Raw genomic sequence first — 20,849 nt, 5'->3', positions numbered from 1 at the left:
ACATGTAACTATCCATTTTTCCTAGCACCATTTATTTATTGATTGATTGATTTTTGGCTGCGTTGGGTCTTCATTGCTGTGCGCGGGCTCTCTCTAGTTGCGGTGAGCAGGGGCCAGTCTTCGTTGCGGTGCACGAGCCTCTCACTGCGGTGGCTTCTTTTTGTTGCTGAGCACGGGCTCTAGGCGCGTGGGCCTCAGCAGTTGCAGCGCACAGGCTCAGTAGTTGTGGCTTGTGGGCTCTTGAGCTCAGGCTCAGTAGTTGCGGCGCATGGGCTTAGTTGCTCCATGGAATGTGGGATCTTCCCAGACCAGGGCTCGAACCCATGTCCCCTGTGTTGGCAGGTGGATTCTTAACCACTGCGCTACCAGGGAAGTCCCCCCAGCACCATTTATTGAAGAGACTGTCTTTTCCAATTGTATATTCTTGCCTCCTTTGTCATAGATTAATTGACCATAAGTGCATGGGTTTATTTCTGGGTTCTCTATTCTGTTCCATTGATCTAGATGTCTGTTTTTGTACCAGTACCATACTGTTTTGATGACTGTAGCTTTGTAATATGGTCTAAAGTCAGGGAGCATGAGCCAGCTCTATTCTTCTTTCTCAAGATTGCTTTGGCCATTTAGGGTCTTTTGTGTTTCTGTACAAATTTTAGAATTATTTGTTCTAGTTGTGCAGAAAATGCCATTGGTATTTTGATAGGGATTGCATTAAATCTGTAGATTGCCTTGGGTAGTATGGTTATTTTAACAATATTAATTCTTCTAATCCATGAACATGGTATATCTTTCCATCTGTGTCGTTTTCAGTTTCTTTCATCATTGTCTTATAGTTTTCCAAGTACAGGTCTTTTACCTCCTTAGTTATTAGATTTGTTCCTAGGTATTTCTTTCATTTTGATGTGATGGTAAATGGGATTGTTTTCTTAATTTCTCCTTCTGATATTTCATTGTTAGTGTATAGAAATGCAACAGATTTCTGTATATTAATTTTGTATCCTGCAACTTTACCAGATTCATTGATGAGCTCTAGTAGTTTTTTGGTGGCATCTTTAGGATTTTCTATGTATAGTATCATGTCATCTGCCAACAGTGACAGTTTTACTTCTTCCTTTCCAATTTGGATTCCTTTCATTTCTTTTTCATGTCTGATTGGCAAGAAATGCCCTGGGAATGCAATGGTGACTGAGAAAGACTCAGTGACACTTCTCCGCAGATCATGGCCAGGCAGGGGAAAGTCTCATTGTTGGTTCCCTTGCCGAGCCTTGGCTGAACACTTGCCACCCTGCCCAAAGGGCTGTTTGCGGCTCAGTAGCCGTGGGCCAGGTGGCTTCCCCCAGAGGACTCCTCAGCCTCGGGCCTGGCTGTAGGCCTCCCACGGTGCTCTCTCCAGTTGAAACTGTTAAAGAATATATGAAAGGATTGGTCATTCTCCACTCTCTCTAAGGCAAGCAGGTTAATGACAGCTCAGTGTACTTTGCGGCTAAAGCATTTAGGAGAATTCAGTGTGTCAGATCACTGATGTGTTATTACTTATTAATTGCAGTCTATGGTTTTCCCCATGTTTTTCCTCTTTTTTTGAAAGGACAAGAGGAACTTCCTTCGTGACCCTCCAGCCGGCGTGCAGTTTAACTTTGACTTTGATCAGATGTACCCTGTCGCCCTGGTCATGCTCCAAGAGGACGAGCTCCTGAGCAGGATGAGATTTGCCCTTGTTCCTAAACTGTAAGCAGTGGGCTCTCGAGTCAGAGTGGCATGTATGGCCCTGGTCATGTACCGGGTATCGGAGAAGAAGCATGGGATGGGGGCCAGGATGCTCTCAGACGCTCTTTGTGAAAAGGGGCTCTGCGGCCCTTCAGCAGCACCCTCCCAACCCCACCCCCCACGTAGGGTGCCATAGAATCAAAACTCAGGGTGGACTTTTTGGGAATTTTGGGGTCCAGATGATATGTGCTCTTCTTCCCCAGTTAGAAGGTAGAACAAATTTTCCTATAAAAACAGCAGAAGTGCCCATGCCCTCCTGAATAAAATTAAGGTCTCCTGAGGCCCATCAGGACCTGGCCGCTGCCTTTTCTCCACTCAGGCTCTGCTCTCTGGCAGCAGCAGTCTTGTTCTGCTTCCCACCCGAGGCTTCTCCCTCTGCAGATCTCTGCTTGTCCATTAAGCTTCAGCACATGCATCCTGACTTCTGTGACATGACCATCAGCAGAGGCCACCTCCCTTCCCCTCTGCCACCATGGGTTCTTCCTCACCTTTTCTAATTCCAGTGCCTTCTTTTGAATCTGCCCCATTTTTAAAGTCAGCGGTCTTTGGTGTTCCGTGACTGTTCCTGTTTTATGACTCTCTCTTCTTGTTGTATGATGTTGTATTACTGTTCTCTGAGGACATGAAGTCTGGCTTTCTTGAGATACCCTTTTCGCTATGCTCTTTCCCTGCATCTTGGATTTGGGCTGGCTCTGTGGTTCATGCTGCAGGCTTTTCTTACCCGTCCTTTTGGACTGTGTGCTCACCAGGGCCATTTGGGCAGAGCGGCTCAGTAGCCCTGGGCCGGGTGGCTTCCCCTAGAGGACTCCTCGGCCTCTAGCCTGGCTGTAGGCCAAACAGTGGGGAGAGCCTGAGCCCTGCAGCTTCAGTACAGCCATGTGCCCCCGTTCTCAGCTGTACCAACTGTCCCTAAGTGCAGAGCCCTGGGCTCCCGGTCTCTGCTGTGCGGGAGTTCAGTCCCTGGCTGTCTCACCGCTCCTTGGGGCCTCGGCACCAGCCTTCAGAGCCGCCCGGTGCCTCCTGCCTCCACGGGCTGCCTTTGAGAGAAGAGTGGCAAAGCTCTGGGGTCAGATGCGCTCCCGCAACTCGAAAACCATTCGAATCACCCCAAGCCGCACGTTGGGCTCTGCCGGTTTCTCAGGACTGTCCAGAGGCCCTGAGGCACTCAGATGTGTGGCCTGGGGTGCTCGTGGCAGGCATGTCGTTTTGGTTATTGCCAATTCTGCATTCCCTCTCGCTGCTGCCAGTAATTTTAGATTTCTTTTAAGCTTTGGAGAATTGATATTTGGCAAATAGTATTTTTGTTTTCTCACCAGCTACAAAAACTGCCCATTGAGTAATATAATTCCAGTTTCCTACTGCTTATTCTGTTAGGGAAGATTTAGAAATTAGGGTTATTTTTTATGAGTCTTTATCTGTTAGGAATATTTACTGAAGTATTTATGGATGAAAGGACATGATGCCTGGCATTGCCTTAAAATATTCCAACCCCACCCAAAGAAAAGCATTTATGCAGGGGAGAGGGGCATAGGTTTTGAAACGTGGTTGGCAGAATGCTGGTAAGTGTTGAAGTTAGGTCACAGGTACATGAGGGTTCATTGTTCTAGTTTCTCTACTTTTGTTGAAATTTCCATATTAAAACAAAACAAAAATGAGCCATCACATACAAATATAAGACTTCTGGACATTTCCTTCCGGACATACAGAAGTACAACCTGTATCATTTGGGACATTTTTTCTTTTTTTTCTTTTTTAATTAATTAATTTATTTATTTTTGGCTGTATTGGGTCTTCGTTGCTGCATACGGGCTTTCTCTAGTTGTGGCAAGTGGGGGCTACTCTTCCTTGCGGTGTGCAGGCTTCTCATTGCGGTGGCTTCTCTTGTTGCAGAGCACGGTCTCTAGGCATGGGCTTCAGTAGTTTTGGCACGTGGGCTCAGTAGTTGTGGCTCATGGGTTCTAGAGCATAGGCTCAGTAGTTGTGGCACACGGGGTTAGCTGCTCCACGGCATGTGGGATATTCCAGGACTAGGGCTCGAACCCGTGTCCCATGCACTGGCAGGCAGATTCTTAACCATTGAGCCACCAGGAAAGCCTTGGGACACTTTTTCTGAGTAGAAGCCATCATTAACCAGGAACAATTTAGAAAACAAAACAAACACTTGCTCTGTATTTCAAAATGCCTTTTAGTGTGTTAGCACTTCGCTGTGACAGCAGTGCTAGCACCAGACAAGGCCCTTGCTGGTGTCACAGGGGCACCCTCTGAGGCCTTCCCACTGATGACAGTAGGGAAGTCACAAGTCTTTCCAACCTCAAGCTGTGACGTGCCCATTGTTTCCCAGAAGGTGTTCACAGCATACGAATACTTTAAAATAGTCCATGAAGGTATATGTGGTCAGATTAACGTTTGGGCGTTGCTACAGCCGATGGATTTCTTTATCATAGGACTTCTCAGAACCTTTAGTGTGTCATCTGCTTTGTGACTCTCTCCGTAGGGCAACCGAATATCTCTGCAGTGTGCCTGTGATCGCTTCCTCTTACATCAAGAGGGAGAGGCTCTGGAAAAGAAAACAGTCCAGATGTTATTAAGAGAGCAGACATTGCCCTTGATCACTGTAGAGAGATAGTAGTCCTGTTTTATTTTGGACATTTCATAGAGGTCAGAATTAAAACTGACCTTGAGGGCTTCCCTGGTGGTGCAGTGGTTAAGAATCCGCCTGCCAATGCAAAGGACACGGGTTCGAGCCCTGGTCTGGGAAGATCCCACATGCCGCGGAGCAACTAAGCCTGTGCATCACAGCTACTGAGCCTGCGCTCTAGAGCCTGCGAGCCACAACTACTGAGCCCTCATGCCACAGCTACTGCGTGCCTAGAGCCCATGCTCCGCAACAAGAGAGGCCACCGCAATGAGAAGCCCACGCACTGCAACGAAGAGTAACCCCCACTGTCCGCAACTAGAGAAAGCCTGCACACAGCAACAAAGGCTCAATGCAGCCAAAAATAAATAAATTAATTAATTTTTTAAAAAAAACCTGACCTTGAAAATATTCAGGCAGCCCACTACCTCCTGGGAAGGCTAATCTCAGTTTTGTATAGCTGTGATGTTAGGGTTTAAGACCCTTGAACGTATGTGGGTAAACAGTCAATCCTAGTTCCTTCATTTGGTCCCCAGGTGTCCTAGTCTCTGTACCCCGTCACCATCCAGGGCATTAACCTGTGAAAGTGAGTTCCCCTAAGTGAATATGATGTGCTGTCTCATTGCAGAACAGCACACCGTAGTGTGTCATGTTGCTTTTTTTTTTTTTTTTCCGGTACGCGGGCCTCTCACCGTTCTGGCCTCTCCCGTTGCGGAGCACAGGCTCCGGACGCACAGGCTCAGTGGCCATGGCTCACGGGCCCAGCCGCTCCGCGGCATGTGGGATCTTCCCGGACCGGGGCACGAACCCGTGTCCCCTGCATGGGCAGGCAGACTCTCAACCACTGCGCCACCAGGGAAGCCCTGTCATGTTGCTTTTTAATGCAGCCTAAGCTTTCCTTAGCTCTTCCAGCAGCTGCAGTGTACTACTGTTTGCACAACTAAACTTATGAACCATTGTTAAGTCAGGTCTTCCTCCTGTGATCTACTTCCAAGAGAAAAAGACAGTTACGGGAATTCCCTGGCAGTCCAGTGTTTAGGACTCAGCACTTTCACTACCTGCGTTCAATCCCTGGTCAGGGAACTAAGATCCCAAAAGCCATGGAGCAGCCAAAAGAAAGAAAGAAAGAAAAAGACAGTTATGAGGCCTCATGATTATGGGAAGTGCTGCTGGGCACATAGTAAGAACTTAACAAGTAAGAGGTCATTTTTCCTGTGACCATCTGTTTTGGCCGACAACTTGTCTTATTCATCCCCGAATCCCCCCAGTACCTAGCATAAGGCCTGATGCATGTGGCATTCGGTAAATATTGGTGGAATTAATGAAAGAAAAGATGAGTTGTGTCTAGCTGCCTATCGTCTTGTTACCTGACCTAGCTTGTGTAGATAATCGTGCATTTTGCTTCCGTCACTTAGAAAGCTAGCTCCCTGACCCAGCTTCACCATTCTTAGATGTGACAACAACGTGTTCTGATGTCCTGTCTAAGGCCAGCCCTGTCCTCATTCACAAACCTGAGTCTCAGTATTTTTTTTCTGTTCTCACTGGTTTTCTTCTACTCCTTCAAAGTCTTTTTCTGTCATGCTTTCTTTCTCGACTTTCTCGACTTTCCCTTCCATTCTAAGAACCTGCATCCCTTCTATTAAACCAGGGGGTAGAGAGGCATTCTCCTACCCTTTTGTCCTCTCTACTAGCAAAGCATTTTTAGAACATAAAATGAGGCACAAAAAAAAAATCCACACATCCTCCGCAGGTCACCAAAGCCGTTCCTTGGCTGTCCTTGTTTTGTATTGTTGTTGTTGTTTTGGGAGGGGGGTGTTTTTTGTTGAGTCATGTTTTGTCTTCCACCTTGGAGATTTTTACTTAATTACTCTGAGGTGAGCACAGTCATCAGTGTTTTGTTTTTATTATTTTGAAACAATCACAAACTTATGGAATGGTGGCAAGTACAGTATAAAGAACTTTTTTAATGAATCCTTTGAGGTCTGATACCCCATCACCCCTGAAGCTTTAGTGTGTATTTCCTACAAACAAAGAGTTCCTACATAATCAGAATGTAACCATCCCAATCAGGAAATGGTCACTTAATGCCTTATTACTGTCTGATTCTCAGACCCTATTCAGGTTTTACCATTTGTCCCAATAATATCCTTTTTAGCAAAAGGATCCACTTCAGACTCACATGTTGCATTTACAGTAGTTTTAGTGTCTCATCAGTCTCCTTGAGTCTGTTGCATCCTGTCAGGTGGCACGTATTGCCATTTTGTTCCACTACTGTCCACACTTTGGTCACTTGATGAAAGTGGTGTCTGCCAGCCTTCTTAACTATAAAATTACTCCTTTCCTCTATGAAATTAATAACTATTTTCTGGGGAGGTACTTTGAAGTTCTGTGAATATCTCATTTCTCCTCAAATTTTCCATGTATTCATGTATTTATGTATATCTCTGTGGACTCATGGTCCTGTTTTATGCAATGGTTATAATCCACTGCTATCGTTATTTATTTTGATGCTCACATCATCACGTATTTGCCAGTGGAAGCCTGTTCAGGCTGGCTTCTGTGTCCTTTTGACTCATCCCCATCATTTTTTTTTAATTTATTATTTATTTATTTATTTATTGTTGGCTGTGTTGGGTATTCGTTGCCGCACACGGGCTTTCTCTAGTTGCGGCGAGCGGGGGTTACTCTTCGTTGCGGTGCACGGGCTTCTCATGGCAGTGGCTTCTCGTTGTGGAGCTCGGGCTCTAGGCGTGCGGGCTTCACTAGTTGTGGCACGTGGGCTCAGTAGTTGTGGCTCGCGGGCTTAGTTGCTCCGCGGCATGTGGGATCTTCCAGGACCAGGGCTCAAACCCACGTCCCTTGCGTTGGCAGGCGGATTCTTTTTTTTTTTTTTTTTTTTATTTATTTATTTTTGGCTGTGTTGGGTGTTCGTTGCTGCGTGTGGGCTTTTCTCCAGTTGCAGCGAGCGGGGGCTACTCTTCGTTGCGGTGTGCGGGCTTCTCATTGCGGTGGCTTGTCTTATTGCAGAACACAGGCTCTAGGTACGCAGGCTTCAGTAGCTGTGGCACATGGGCTCAGTAGCTGTGGCTTTTGGGCTCTAGAGCGCAGGCTCAGTAGTTGTGGCTCGCAGGCTTAGTTGCTCCGCACCATGTGGAGTCTTCCCGGACCAAGGCTTGAACCCGTGTCTCCTGCATTGGCAGGCGGATTCTTAACCACTGCGCCACCAGGGAAGTCTCCCTACCATTTTTTGAGCCCTTCCTTTCTGGCATGAGATAGTCGTCCAGGCTCACTGTGTTCTTCCCCTGCTGTAACCCTAGAATTGGCCATTTATCCAAGGAGTTCTGGTTCCTTTTAGTGGAAAGTGGTGTTTAGAAAGCAAAGTCTAAGCATTAGGCATGCTCATGGCTATTGGGGTGTCACTCTTCCTTGGCCCACTCAGTGGACAGAGCTAGTGTGCTCATATAACACACACATGGACTTGTTTGCATCTCTCTCAAATGAAAACCATGTGTTCACAGTGATACTTCACAACAGGGATCATTCTAGAGTTTTCTCTTTCCATGATTGTAACTCCCTTTTCTGATGGTGAGAAACCTGGTTTCCACTATCCTTAATATTTTTCCTTAAGCAATCAATCCCCTTGCGAGCGACCAATCTTCCTTTTTCACCACCACCCACTCCCGAGCTCAGACACCCTCCTCTCTCTGCTCAGGCTCTCACTCTCCATTCCAGGCCGCCCCCGTATGGATACTTACCTTACCCCTCTTGGGCGCCAACGCCCCACCCCAGGTGACTCTAATGTGCAGCCAGGTTTGAGAACCACTGAGAGTTCTCAGGTTGAACTGCCTTCAGTCTTTTTTATCAACCATCTTCCACCTCGTTGCTAACTGTTACTGATTGCTGGTTATTTGCAAGCTACCAGACATTTCCTCTCATGAAGAGCAACACCTACAATACTTTATTCTCACTGCTTGAAAGCGTTTAATCCTTCGGCAAACAGCAGACAGTCGGAGGAGCCCCGGCTCTGCTTCCGTCTCCCAGGTTGCTCATGGTGCTTTGCTTCCGTCTCCCAGGTTGCTCATGGTGCTTTGAAAGCAGTACCCTGTTTTCCTCTGCTGAGGGCAGTGTTGGTATTAAAATACCAAGAAACACTGAGGTTTCATTAGTGTTCTATAAACTTGTCTTTTGCTGCTGTGGAGAAGATAGCTATTCTCTTTATCCTGTTATTCAGCTTTCAGTTCAAAAGCCAATGAGAATTTCGTTTGAGCCTCATTCAGATTTGAAAATGTCCCTAAAAGTCATCTGTTCCCACCTCCACTGCAACAGCTAAACGCTGCACACACTATGCATGCCTTCTCAAATGTGGTGTTTATCTTTGGAAGTGTGAAGGAAGAAGTGTTTTGGAGGAACTACTTTTACCGCGTCTCCCTGATTAAGCAGTCAGCCCAGCTCACGGCTCTGGCGGCCCAGCAGCAGGCTACCGGGAAGGAGGAGAAGGGCCACGGCAGAGAGGATGAGTTGCCACTGACAGGTATATTCAGAGAAGATGTCGCTCTGTGGGAAAAAAAAGAGTTACTTTTAAAATATTCTTCATTTAGAGATTCTCATGAGCTTGTCATCGTGTGTATACCAGAAATGTCATTGTCATCTTAGGGAAAGTTCTTTTCTTTCCAGAGAAAATGCTCATTCTTCCCTTGTTGCCCTCTCTCTGACCCTGCTCACCGTCTTCCCCCAGCTTTCTTTTACTTTGCTGTCTTTCTCTCGTTCTTTGGGTTTTTTATTTCTTCCTTTTTATTTCTCCCTCCGTCACCAGTCGTCTTCCCATCTCTTTCCTTGCCCTTTTTATACCTTCTGTTCTCCGCTGACTCAGTTCCCTGCTCTGCTTCATTTCTCAGTCTTCCATTCAGCCTGCTCATTTCCCCAGTACTCCAGTCTGCAGAACAGAGCTAAGATATCCAGCCTGGAGCTAGACACGAGTCACTTACACATGTGACTCTTCCTTATTCTGACAGTTTTACCCCTGGTTTTGGGGGAAAGTGGTTTATAATATCGGCAGTGATTTAATACCTATAATAAAAATTGAAACAAGATATGTATTTTGTGTCACATTTTTAACGTTTAATGAACACCTGCTGTGTATAGGTACCCGTTATAACTGGAGACTTATCCGTTCATGGAATTTTACATGATTACACAAAACAATGTGTCCTAAGGCACAGGTTGTACGGACCACTAGGAAGGTACCTGACACTGCATTTAGGGTCAGAGGAATGTAATGAATCTGCTCTACACAGTACCATTTGGCATTTTGCATGTAGATGTTAATATGAATCCCAGGTGTCTCTCATTCTTTAGTATTCCTTCTTTATTACTTTTATTGGAAAATGCCATTTTACCCAATACTGCCCGTGTATCAAGATGGGCTTAAGACAGGATTCAGTAAAGCCCGTCTGTGGTTAGGTTGAGAAGACAGAAGACGCAGCCTGTGAGGAAGAGGAGCCACTGTGCCTGAGCGTTACATTTTACTTTGTGAGAAAAGGAAAACTTGATAAATAACTTCATTCTCATTATCCTAAAAGAAAGAGCAGAACTATTCTTCAGTGCATTTTGCTAACACTGAAGTCAAAATTTATTTCCTGCTGGAAATCTTACATAAGGGGTATTGAATATGATGATACATTTTAAAAAGATCCCCAAAAGAAAGAGGCTGAGATGATTTCATCTGGGTAGTTCTTACTGCAGAAAAACGGAAAGCAGAACATTAAAAGCTAATTTCTGTAAATTATTTAGTATGATCATGCTTGTGGATAATTTAGTTGTTGTTATAATATGTATTCGGAATTGAATCAAGCAATTCTTGTCTCTTTTATTCTCACTTCTTAGAGGCAGTACGGCCCAAAACGCCACCTGTTGTAATCAAATCTCAACTTAAAACTCAAGAGGTAATACAGTTTTACATTATATCTAGTAGCTGATGTCTGGAAATGAAGTAACTCTGTGTTGACTATCTCAGATACCATTTCAAAACTACTTATGAATATGGGTCTTATCTGTTCTGAAGAAGAGGCGTCCGGTACTTGAAGAGTTAAGGACCTACAGCTGAGACATGAGACGATTCCCTGGCATCAGTAGTTCAAGATGTGCTCGTCAGGGATGGGACAGAACGATTGGAGTGATCCAGACCATGAATGAGCGTAGAGATTCAGGTGGTAGCTCATGTGGTTACCGAGCCAGTGTGCAGGTTAGGAGGTGGAGAGCAGCGACCAACTGACTAGCAGAGGAAGGGAATGAAAATGAGGCTGCATTAAATTGTGAGATGACCATAAGCACGAGCTCTAGTCTCTATATGTCGCTTCAAAAACCATTTCCAGAGCTCATTTGTTGCATTTCAGGATGAAGAGGAGATTTCTACCAGCCCAGGTGTTTCTGAGTTTGTCAGTGACGCCTTCGATTCCTGTAACTTAGATCAGGAGGACCTGAGGAAGGAAATGGAGCAGCTGGTGCTGGACAAAAAAGAGGAGGAGACAGTCGCGCTGGAAGGTACAGAGCCAACGACATCACCGTTCCTGTCCCCAGTGCCGAAGCTGACCATAGAAAATTGTTATTCTGGAGCAGATACACAAAACTGTGTCGTAACTTTTGCATCAAAACTGCTTCTCTGTTCCCCACTAGAAGGGGGATTCTAGCACACGTGACCTCATCTCCTGTCCCTCTGCCCTTCTAAGCACAGAGGCTTAGGAAGGAGAAACAGCTCAGAGAGGTTAAGTGAGTCTTCCAAGACGTCTCAGCCCTGAGAACACATGGCCAGGAGCGGGCAAGAAAGCAGGCACACCCCTTCACGTGGAGATGCTGCCCTGCGGCCTTCTGCTTTCAAAGCTGCGTCCTGCTGGGGTTTATACTGTAGGTAGAAGACTCTTTTCCCAGCTGCTGTGTGCCACTAGCACATCGCTTCTGGGAAGGAGTAGGCTGCCTTTAAGAAACCAAATTAGCTTAAAAACTAAGGTAATTTAGAAAAACAGTGCAAGTGATGGGACTGCGTTCTTTGGCACATCAGGACAAATTACTGGCTTTCTAGTAGATAACAAGCAAAGGCTTGGGTTAATCATCATTCATGAAGCCTTCAGAGACTCACCATCGTGGAAGCCAGCTGTTCCCACTGTTGTGCAGAAAGCACCGGTGAGAAAGCTGACCTCCCAGAGGTGAACCGCCTGCCCACGTGCACACTGCAGAGGGACTCTGCAGGAGAGAACTGCTGGGGGAAGCGGCTGGTGGGGGAAAGAGAAGCGAGTGGGGAAGTGAAAATCTGGGCTCGCTCCCCCCAGACCCCTTGTACCCCATCTATTTTCTGATACGATGGCTGCTGGCCACCGCGGAAGGAAGGCGGGCACGCGCCCCGCGTGCAGCAGGCAGTAGCTCGAGCAGACTGTGCCCTGCTTCCCTTGCTGGTGACGACTAGTAGCAGAGAGCCCACGGAGACTGGAAGGAAGCCTGGTCAGGATTCCCGTGGCATTGGCTGGCCGTTCCGGGCAAGCTATTCTTTCTTTGAATCCCTGCCCTAGTGATAATTTGGACCACTTAATATTCTTTCATATGTTAGTTGTCTTGGCCCCCCAGCTAAATTGTAAGTTCCTCAAGGGCAGGTACACCTTGTCTTTTTATCCCCTACAGCACCTAAAGTAGAGCTTAGCAGCCAGTAAGCACCTAATATTCATGAAATCGGTGTTTTGCTATGCAACATGGTCACTGCTATAAAAAATTGAAAACATTTGGTTTTTCTTTTCTCTATAGGTACTAAGTTTAAGGTTTATTTTTACAAGATGAAAATGACTTTTAGCTTTTACTTTTTAAATAGCTGGTTTGTTTTCTGGCTGTTTTATAACACTACATAGCAGATGCCTTATCCTATATGTATTTGCATACACCCGTATATTGAGCGTCCAAGTGGCAAGTTGCAGCTCTAAATCTCACCGGTGTGAGAGGTCAGGTAGAACCCACATGGGGGGGCCAGGCTTTGGCGAGAGACTGCCTGACTTCAGGTCCTGGTGTCTTTTGCCACTCGTGGGAGACCACTAAGCACAGACTGTGGAGCCCTGCAGATGTGGTTCCATCCGTATGTCTGTCACTGTCAAGCTGTGTGACCTTGGGCTAGTCACTTAACCTATAAGCCTCCATTTCCCCATCTGTCAAATGTGTATAACTGTATCTTTGGTCCACGTATTGTTCTAAGGATGAAAAGAGTGATATGTAGAGAGCACTTAGCCCTAGGCCTGGCTGAGTGAGTGCTCGAGAAATGTTAGCTGTTTTTGCTACCATCATCATCATTGGTAGTGGTAAAAATTAATTTGCGACCAAATATTAATTATCAATTATCCATTTAAATAGAAGGAAAATCAGAGGCCTAGGTAAAGAAAAATAACATGCAAAACTTACAACATCTGATACCTTTGCTTCTACATTTAATAAGTTTATCTTTCTAATCATATTAGTTAAAAATCTGTTCAATTTTTCTGAGCGCACACAGTGCTGAAGGCTGACACAGTAAATATTTCCATGGTAGGACTTACACAGGTAGTTATGGTGGACTGCATTGTTAAGACTGGCATTAAAAATTCAGAATCTTTTTTTTTTTTTTCTCATTTGTTTCTTTTAGAGGATTCTGCAGATTGGGAGAAGGAACTACAACAGGAACTTCAAGAATACGAAGTGGTGACAGAATCAGAGAAACGAGATGAAAACTGGGATAAGGAGATAGAGAAAATGCTGCAGGAAGAAAATTAGCTGAAATAAAAGAATAATCCTTAACATTCTGCAACTGACATTAAATTCTAGATGCTGACACTCGCTGAATCAGAAGGCACAAAAGAGTATGACTTTATGAAATTCAAAATTATCCTTTTTTCAAGCTGAAACTTGCCTCTTCTACTTAAGAAAAAGTACATAGGACAGTTATTCTAATAATCAAAAAGGGATGTTTTATGTAACATTTCTTTAAATCTAGTTAGCGATGTTCTTGTAGTCAGTACAGACATCTTTGTCACAGAAACACAAGTAAAATTTTAGAGTTCTGTTTTCCGTGAGGTCAAAAATAAAATATATTCTTCAATTGTGGTTTTCTAAACATTTGTACTTCTTGTTGCATTTTTGTTGATACGTATGCGTTAAAGTACCTACTTAATGGATTGATAACTATCAAAATGACCAAATGGTACCAAAGAACTTAAGAGGAAGCACTTTCAGAACTGTTTTCTTGCAAGTATTTTCTAAAATTCCATCTGGAAGCCAAAAGATAAAATAATTATGTTGATTATAATGATATAAACATCACTTAGTTTGACATTGAGAAATACTGTTTCTCAAAAAATAAATATTTGTTTTTCTTTGGGGCCTTTTTTTTTTTAAATTATGCCACATTTAGTAATGTTTTCCTAAATTTCACATCGTGCTTTTTGTAGAAAGCAGGGTCTTTCATCCTTTTAGTGTTGATGACTGTCAGAAGGCTGTTCACCTTAAAGTCTCATGTTGTTTAAATCGTCACCACATATAAATGTTTTTGCTTTTTTTGTCTTAATTAAACTGTCAGTCTTTATAAAATTGTGTTCTCTGAATACAACTTTTGGAACTTCATTGATCAATCCTGCCTGCATTCTGCTGTAGCAGCACGACCGTTCATAGAACGTGGTCACTTGAAAAGGACAGATGGCTGAACATCCGAACACTCCACGGCGTTTGCTTCCCGAACCTTTCGGATTTTTCAAAGAGGCTTTATTTCATAAAGGGGAGTAGAATTAAGACAGTTCTTATAGGGAACATGTACTTATTTACAGCCTTGATCCCATAAAAATTAGTCTGTGGTCCTCTGGCAAAGATATAGTCAGCAAGAGAATTGGGTGCTTAGGTTTGTAGTTTGGGATATGCTCCTGTGAAGAAGCCAGGCTTCCTCAGCTAGGATCACTTGTGTTGTAGTCGATGAAACCACTGACCCTATTATCAAGAGATTGCCACTTGTGGTGCCACAGTTGCTGATTACTGAGTTAGAGCTCAGAGGTGGTATCTGGCAACTTCTGAAAGAATCCTATTGAAGGGAAAAGTTTGCTAGAGTTTGCTGGAGGGAAAGAAATATGTTAAATGTTTTTAAGTAGTTAAAAATCCTAGATGTAAGCAGATCAGAATATGACAGTACTTGGCTCTTAGTATGTGTACTAAAATTCTTAACGATAAGTGTTGAATAAATATAAAAAAAGGAAAGGTTTCAGAGAATGTTAAAAAATAAAAACCTAAAATGAAAATAGAAGTATGTTAAGTTGTTGCTATCAGTTTTACATGATGCTCATTGCCTAATTGTGTGTTGCCCTGTGAAAATAAAAGGATAAAGTAAGATTTTATACACAGCATAAAAATACATTTAGGCTATAGTTTTATGGATCCATCAGTGGTGAAATGTTCTGCTTTTGTAAATTATACAGGTAACTGAAGTGCTATTCTTTTATTTTTCTTTTCTTTTTTTGGCCGTGCCTTTGGGCTTGCAGGATCTCAGTTCCCTGACCAGGGACTGAACCCAGGGCCACAGCAGTGAAAGCCTGGAATCCTAACCACTAGGCCATCAGGGAACTCCGTGAAGTGTTATTCTTTTAAAGGGCAAAATAATTTGTAACCTTGTTTGGTGGGAAATTTCTCAGTATTTATTACTTGCTTAGGGGTCATCCAAAAGATATACTGTGCATAAAAACACAAGCTTCATGAAACGTTAAAATATGAGGATAGTCCATCACACTGGAAATTGTACCTCACTACTCAGAGTGTAGCTCGGGAACCCTCATCCTCTGCCTGCCCTGGGAGCTTCATAAAGGGGAAAAGAATTAAGGGCTTAGACATGCAGGGTCTCAGGCTCCGCCCCAGACCTGCTGGCCCAGACTCTGCGGTGCCAAGATTCCCTGGGGTTAGAATGGACTCCACGGCTTGAGAGGCGCTGCACCAATGCAGTAATGCGCTCAGGAGAGCAGAATTTTCTGGGGCTTTTTACTTCTTACTCTTCCACTAGTGTCCTCAGGTGACACTGCCTTCCTAGTTGGCGTTACAGGTGCCTCTGCTGTTCCAGTTGTCACTCCCTGCCCACTCCCCTTTCCACATGGCCAAATTAAGAGGAACCAAGTTCCCAGGGGGACAATGAGTAAGCCTGCTAAATCAGATATTTCTAATAGCACATTTCAAAGTGTGTGCTCTACCAAGCGCAGAGGCGACGCTTTCTGAGAACTGTGTTATGTGTTCACAAGCCTGCAGCATCTAAGGGCTGATGTGCCTGCCCCGAAGGCTGTAAAAGGATGGATCGATGGTGTGTTTATGCACATGAAATCAAATAACAAAAATCGTTTAGGGCTTCCCTGGTTGCGCAGTGGTCGAGAGTCCGCCTGCCGATGCAGGGGACACGAGTTCGTGCCCCGGTCCAGGAAGATCCCACGTGCCGCGGAGCGGCTGGGCCCGTGAGCCATGGCCGCTGAGCCTGTGCGTCCGGAGCCTGTGCTCCGCAACGGGAGAGGCCACAACAGTGAGAGGCCCGTGTACAGAAAAAAAAAAAAAAAAATTGGATCATACAATATGTGACCTTTTGTGACTGGTTTCTTTCACTTAGCATAATGTTTTCAAGGTTCATCCATGTGATAGCATGTGTCAGATTTCATTCTTTTTACGGCTGAATAATATTTCAGAATATAGAGAGACCAGCTTTGTTTATCAACTATAGTTGATTTACAATATTGTGTTAGTTTCAGGTGTACAGCAAAATGATTCGGTTATACATATATATGTATATATCTAAATTCTTTTATTCCGATTCTTTTCCATTATGGTTTATTACCATGAATTCAAAATATTGAATATAGTTCCCTGTGCTCTACAGTAAATCCCTGTTGTTTTTGTCAGTCTTAATAATAACAATGTCTCTCCGTTTTTCCCTCCAGTTCTAGGAGCCAGAGCTGTTTCTAGCAGTTACTACCTTAAGGTGGTTCCCTTTTTGCCTTTTCAGCTCTCCAATACATGGGTCAACCAATCTTTATATTATAATGATTTTTTTTGATGTTGACCATTTTTAAAGTGTTTATTGAATTTGTTACAATACTGCTTCTGTTTTATGTTTTGCTTTTTTGGCCGTGAAGCATGTGGGATCTCAGCTCCTCGACCAGGGATCGAATCCATTCCCCCTGCATTGGAAGGCGAAGTCTTAACCACTGAACCGCCAGGGAAGTCCCCCATTCTTTTTTTTTTTTTTTTTGCGTTACGCGGGCCTCTCACTGCTGTGGCCTCTCCCATTGCGGAGCACAGGCTTCGGACGCGCAGGCCCATCGGCCATGGCTCACGGGCCCAGCCGCTCAGTGGCATGTGGGATCCTCCTGGACTGGGACACGAACCCGTGTCCCCTGCATCGGCAGGCGGACTCTCAACCACTGCGCCACCAGGGAAGCCCTTGGGGTATCTTTTTTGATGAGTTGTAGTGTCTTCCTGTCGATGATTGTTCAGCAGTTAGTTGTGATTCAGGTGCTCTTGCAAGAGAGCACATCCTTCTACTCCGCCATCTTGAACCAATGTCCTATATAGAGATTTTCAACAGTGCCTAACCCCACAAGTATTTTGTATTTTTCTTTACCACTCTCTTCATACATATAGTTTCCACTTCCTTGCAAGTCTGTAATTCTGGCCGAGACTTGTAGAAATAAATCAGAACAAAATTCATGAAGCCTGTATATGCAATATATGTATTTGAATTTTTGAAATGCATGTACTCTCTCCCAACATTCCCTATATGACAAGAGTTTTTATTTGAAGTATCCTCTTCCTGCTGGAACTGACACCCCAGTGTTTGCCAATCCAACTGTACATTCTACAGCCTGCCATCGGTATGCCTGAGCAAGCTAGGTATAAGGTATAATCATTTTTTAAATCTTACAGTATCTGCCAGAAATGTGGAAGTGTATAGCAAATGCTGAAATTGGCCAAATTCTTATAAGGACTAAAATCAGGGTGCGCATAGAAGGATGGTATTGGGTAATCGAATTAAACAATAAGCTCTCTGTTCTATGAAAAGGCAAATACTCCTTTTCACTACCTACAACCCCAAGAGCATGCAACAAACATGAAATTGAACTCTTTTGTTGAAATAATACCCTTGGCTACTTTAAAGGTTAGTAGGAGCTTTTCTTTCTCTGAAAATTCTCCAAGGTAGACAAGTCAAACTAGCGTGGTTTAACTCCTTTTGACACTTCAAGATACAGCTCAGATGTCACTTTAAACCTTCCTTAAACTTCCCTACCACCAGTAGAAAATTACACTTAAGCTGTTACTTTGCAATACCTTTACTTCGGAATTTTGTTACTGTTTTTTAAAAATTTTTTTTATCGGAGTATAGTTGATTTACAATGTTGTGTCAGTTTCTGCTGTACAGTGGGTCAGTTATACATATACATATATCCACTCTTTTGTAGATTCTACTCCCATATAGATCATTACAGATGAATTATGTTACTGTTTGTTATTTGTATCACTGGCAGTGTTGGCCTGAGAGCCCTTATTCTAAATCGTGGTATGCCTGGTGTCTAATTAAGTGCTCAGAATGTAGTAGGTGCTCAGTAAATGTTTAACTGATGAATGAACTTTCTATTGCCACTAAGTTTACCCTGGGATGATCTTGGTCCCGTGGCTGCCTGAGGTCTTCTCAGTGTGGCAGCGGGATGTTGCCACTAGGACACTCTCCAAGAGGTTGTGAGAAGGGATATCACCTTGGGGAATTGGAGGTTTGGCCCTCATCTGTATATATCCGGAAAATTGAGTGGCCAGTGTACTTTTGCTATTCAGAGTCTCTTTTTCTCAAAAAGTATGTATTGAGAGCTTTCTCCAAGCCTGGCCTTCTGCTGAGTGCTGAGAATATAGAAGTTCCATGGGCACGGCCCCTGCCCTCACTTCATTTACCACCTAGCTGCAGGAGTCCATTCAACAAGCCCTAAAAAGAAACAACTCAAGGGAGTTCCCTGGTGGCCTAGTGGTTAGGATTCCATGCTTTCACTGCCGGGGCCTGGGTTCAATTTCTGGTAGGGGAACTGAGATTCAGCAAGCCAAAAAAAAAAACATGAAAAAATAAAAATAAAGGGCTTCCCTCGTGGCGCAGTGGTTGAGAGTCCGCCTGCCAATGCAGGGGACAGGGGTTCGTGCCCAGGTCTGGGAAGATACTAAATGCTGCGGAGCGGCTGGCCCGTGAGCCGTGGCTGCTGAGCCTGTGCGTCCGGAGCCTGTGCTCCGCAATGGGAGAGGCCACAGCAGTGAGAGGCCCGTGTACCGCAAAAAATGAAAAATAAAAAAATAAAAACAAGCCCTTACACTGAAGTGTGGGACTGGCCTGATATGGGAAGTACAGCATGCTAGAGATGCAAAACAGGAGTACCCAAAATATTCCGGCCCCCTGAGGGGCTTCCGAACACACTCCCAGAAGGCACTGTCTCCAGAATATGGCTCTCAGTCCCGATTTACAAAGTCAAAATGTCCCTTTATTAATAATGAGCAGTGGAAGCATCTCACTGAATACAAGTATACACTGTGGACAGAGAATGTCGCCTGCATTTCAGTAAACAAAGGATGTTGTGGCCATAAAGCCACCATTCACCGTAGCCGCCCTTGAGGGTGAGCCTTGAGTGGATTCAGGATAGAGAAAAACAGGATAGTGGCCCTAGATAGTTAAGGTGCATATCAAAGGAATGATTTCAATGAGCCCAGACTCTTGCATCTTCCCAAACCAGAATCATTAACTTGAGATGGCTGTTTTTGTGATTAGCAGTAATCTTTTGATGTTCTGATGGTTGACTACATGTTTTTTTTTCTCAGCAAAATACTCATATATCCTGGCTCTTCCCTTACCTATTTTATTTATTTATTTAAATTAAAAAATATTTTTTTGGCCACACTGCTCGGCTTGTGGGATCTTAGTTCCCTGACAAGGGATGAAACCGGTGCCCCCTGCAGTGGAATCATGGAGTCCTAACCACAGGACCACCAGGGAAGTCCCTCGTTCCTTACTCTTTGGAGCAGTCTCTCAGAGCTAACTGAGAGGCTGTATCCCAGGCTCAAGTCCTCAGTAAGTTCGCTGAATAAAACATAATTCTCAGGAGTTCCCTGGTGGCCTAGTGGTTAGGATTCTGGGCTTTCACTGACAGGGCCCGGCATTCCATCCCTGGTCGGGGAACTGAGATCCCACAATTAGGTTGTGCTTTTTTTTTTTTTTAGTCGACTACACACATCAACATTCCCTCTCCAGAGTCAGACCCACATAGGGAGACAGATTCTAATGGGAAGGTTTTTTGGTGAGTAAGAAATCAAAACAAGTCTCCTGTTCAAAGGCATTAGATTAGCATGCTGGAGCCTCCGTCCCCACACTAAGGATAGCCTTGGAAATGGGGTCGTTATTTCTTTTTTTAAAAAAATTATTTTACATTTCAATTGGCTTTTTAAAAAAATATTACTTATTTAATTTATTTATTTTTGGCTGCGTTGGGTCTTCGTTGCTGCGCATGGGCTTTCTCTAGTTGCAGGGAGCTGGGGCTACTCTTCGTTGCAGTGCGCGGCCTTCTCATTGCGATGGCTTCTCTCGTTGCGGAGCACAGGCTTTAGGCGCGTGGGCTTCAGTAGTTGTGTCAAGTGGGCTCAGTAGTTGTGGCGCACGGGCTTAGTTGCTCCACGGCATGTGGGATCTTCCTGGACCAGGGCTCGAACCCGTGTCCCCTGCATTGGCAGGCGGATTCTTAACCCCTGCGCCACTAGGGAAGCCCGGGGCCATTATTTGTGAAGTTCTCTTTTTTGACCAGGATTCTCTCTCTCCCAAACATTGCTTGGATGGGCCAGTCAGCCTGGCCTCCCTGACTCTCCCTTTTCTAGGTTTCCACTCTTCTGATGAGACACACTGCTTCTTGAGATTTGTCAGTACCTTTGATCATATTATACGGTATGACGGGGTCTGTTAATTTACTGCCAGCAAAGACCGTGTAGTAGTCGTAGTAGTAGCCTCTGTGTGTATGTGTGTGTGTGTGTGTGTGTGTGTGTGTGTTGTGTAAAATTAAGGGCTAGCAATGACCCCAATCAGGACGTCACACACCAGGGGAGGGGTAGTCGGCTATATTAATCAGGGAGTCTGTATTCCAGATTCTAGCTACTACAAATGCTTCTGTTAGCCATAGCTCAATCAATAGCAGAGGCTTTGCTAAGTAGCAAAATGAAAGTTAGAAATGGGTTTTCATTGGTGAAAGTAGTAGCTTGTTAGCCAGTATGATGGGTGTCAGAAATGGACTCACAGCGGTGAAATTAGTAATATTCAAGATGTACATTGCTTAAAATTTGAGTCTCTTCACCGTTGCATTGACAGGGTATGAGAACCTAGCAATCTGAAGCCTGCTCCCTAAGGGGTAATACTACAGGCCAAACC

General features: G+C 44.4%; 1 protein-coding gene across 1 annotated transcript in view; it reads left to right on the top strand.

The window, feature by feature from the left end:
* Window positions 1–13,514, top strand: part of SYAP1 (synapse associated protein 1) — a 31,482-nt gene extending 17,968 nt beyond the window's left edge. Inside the window, exons 5-9 of the mRNA XM_030848192.2 lie at window positions 1,583–1,722; window positions 8,779–8,927; window positions 10,280–10,338; window positions 10,789–10,936; window positions 13,047–13,514. Coding sequence (XP_030704052.1) covers window positions 1,583–1,722; window positions 8,779–8,927; window positions 10,280–10,338; window positions 10,789–10,936; window positions 13,047–13,174 — 624 coding nt within the window. The 3' untranslated portion in view covers window positions 13,175–13,514. The remainder of the gene's footprint in view (window positions 1–1,582; window positions 1,723–8,778; window positions 8,928–10,279; window positions 10,339–10,788; window positions 10,937–13,046) is intronic.
* The last annotated feature ends 7,335 nt before the right edge of the window (window positions 13,515–20,849 follow it).

The sequence above is a fragment of the Globicephala melas genome, chromosome X, assembly GCF_963455315.2.
Source record: "Globicephala melas chromosome X, mGloMel1.2, whole genome shotgun sequence".
In the NCBI taxonomy this organism is placed as follows: Eukaryota; Metazoa; Chordata; class Mammalia; order Artiodactyla; family Delphinidae; genus Globicephala; species Globicephala melas.
The sequence above is the reverse complement of the archived record's forward strand: the minus strand, read 5'-3'. Positions and strand labels throughout refer to the sequence as shown.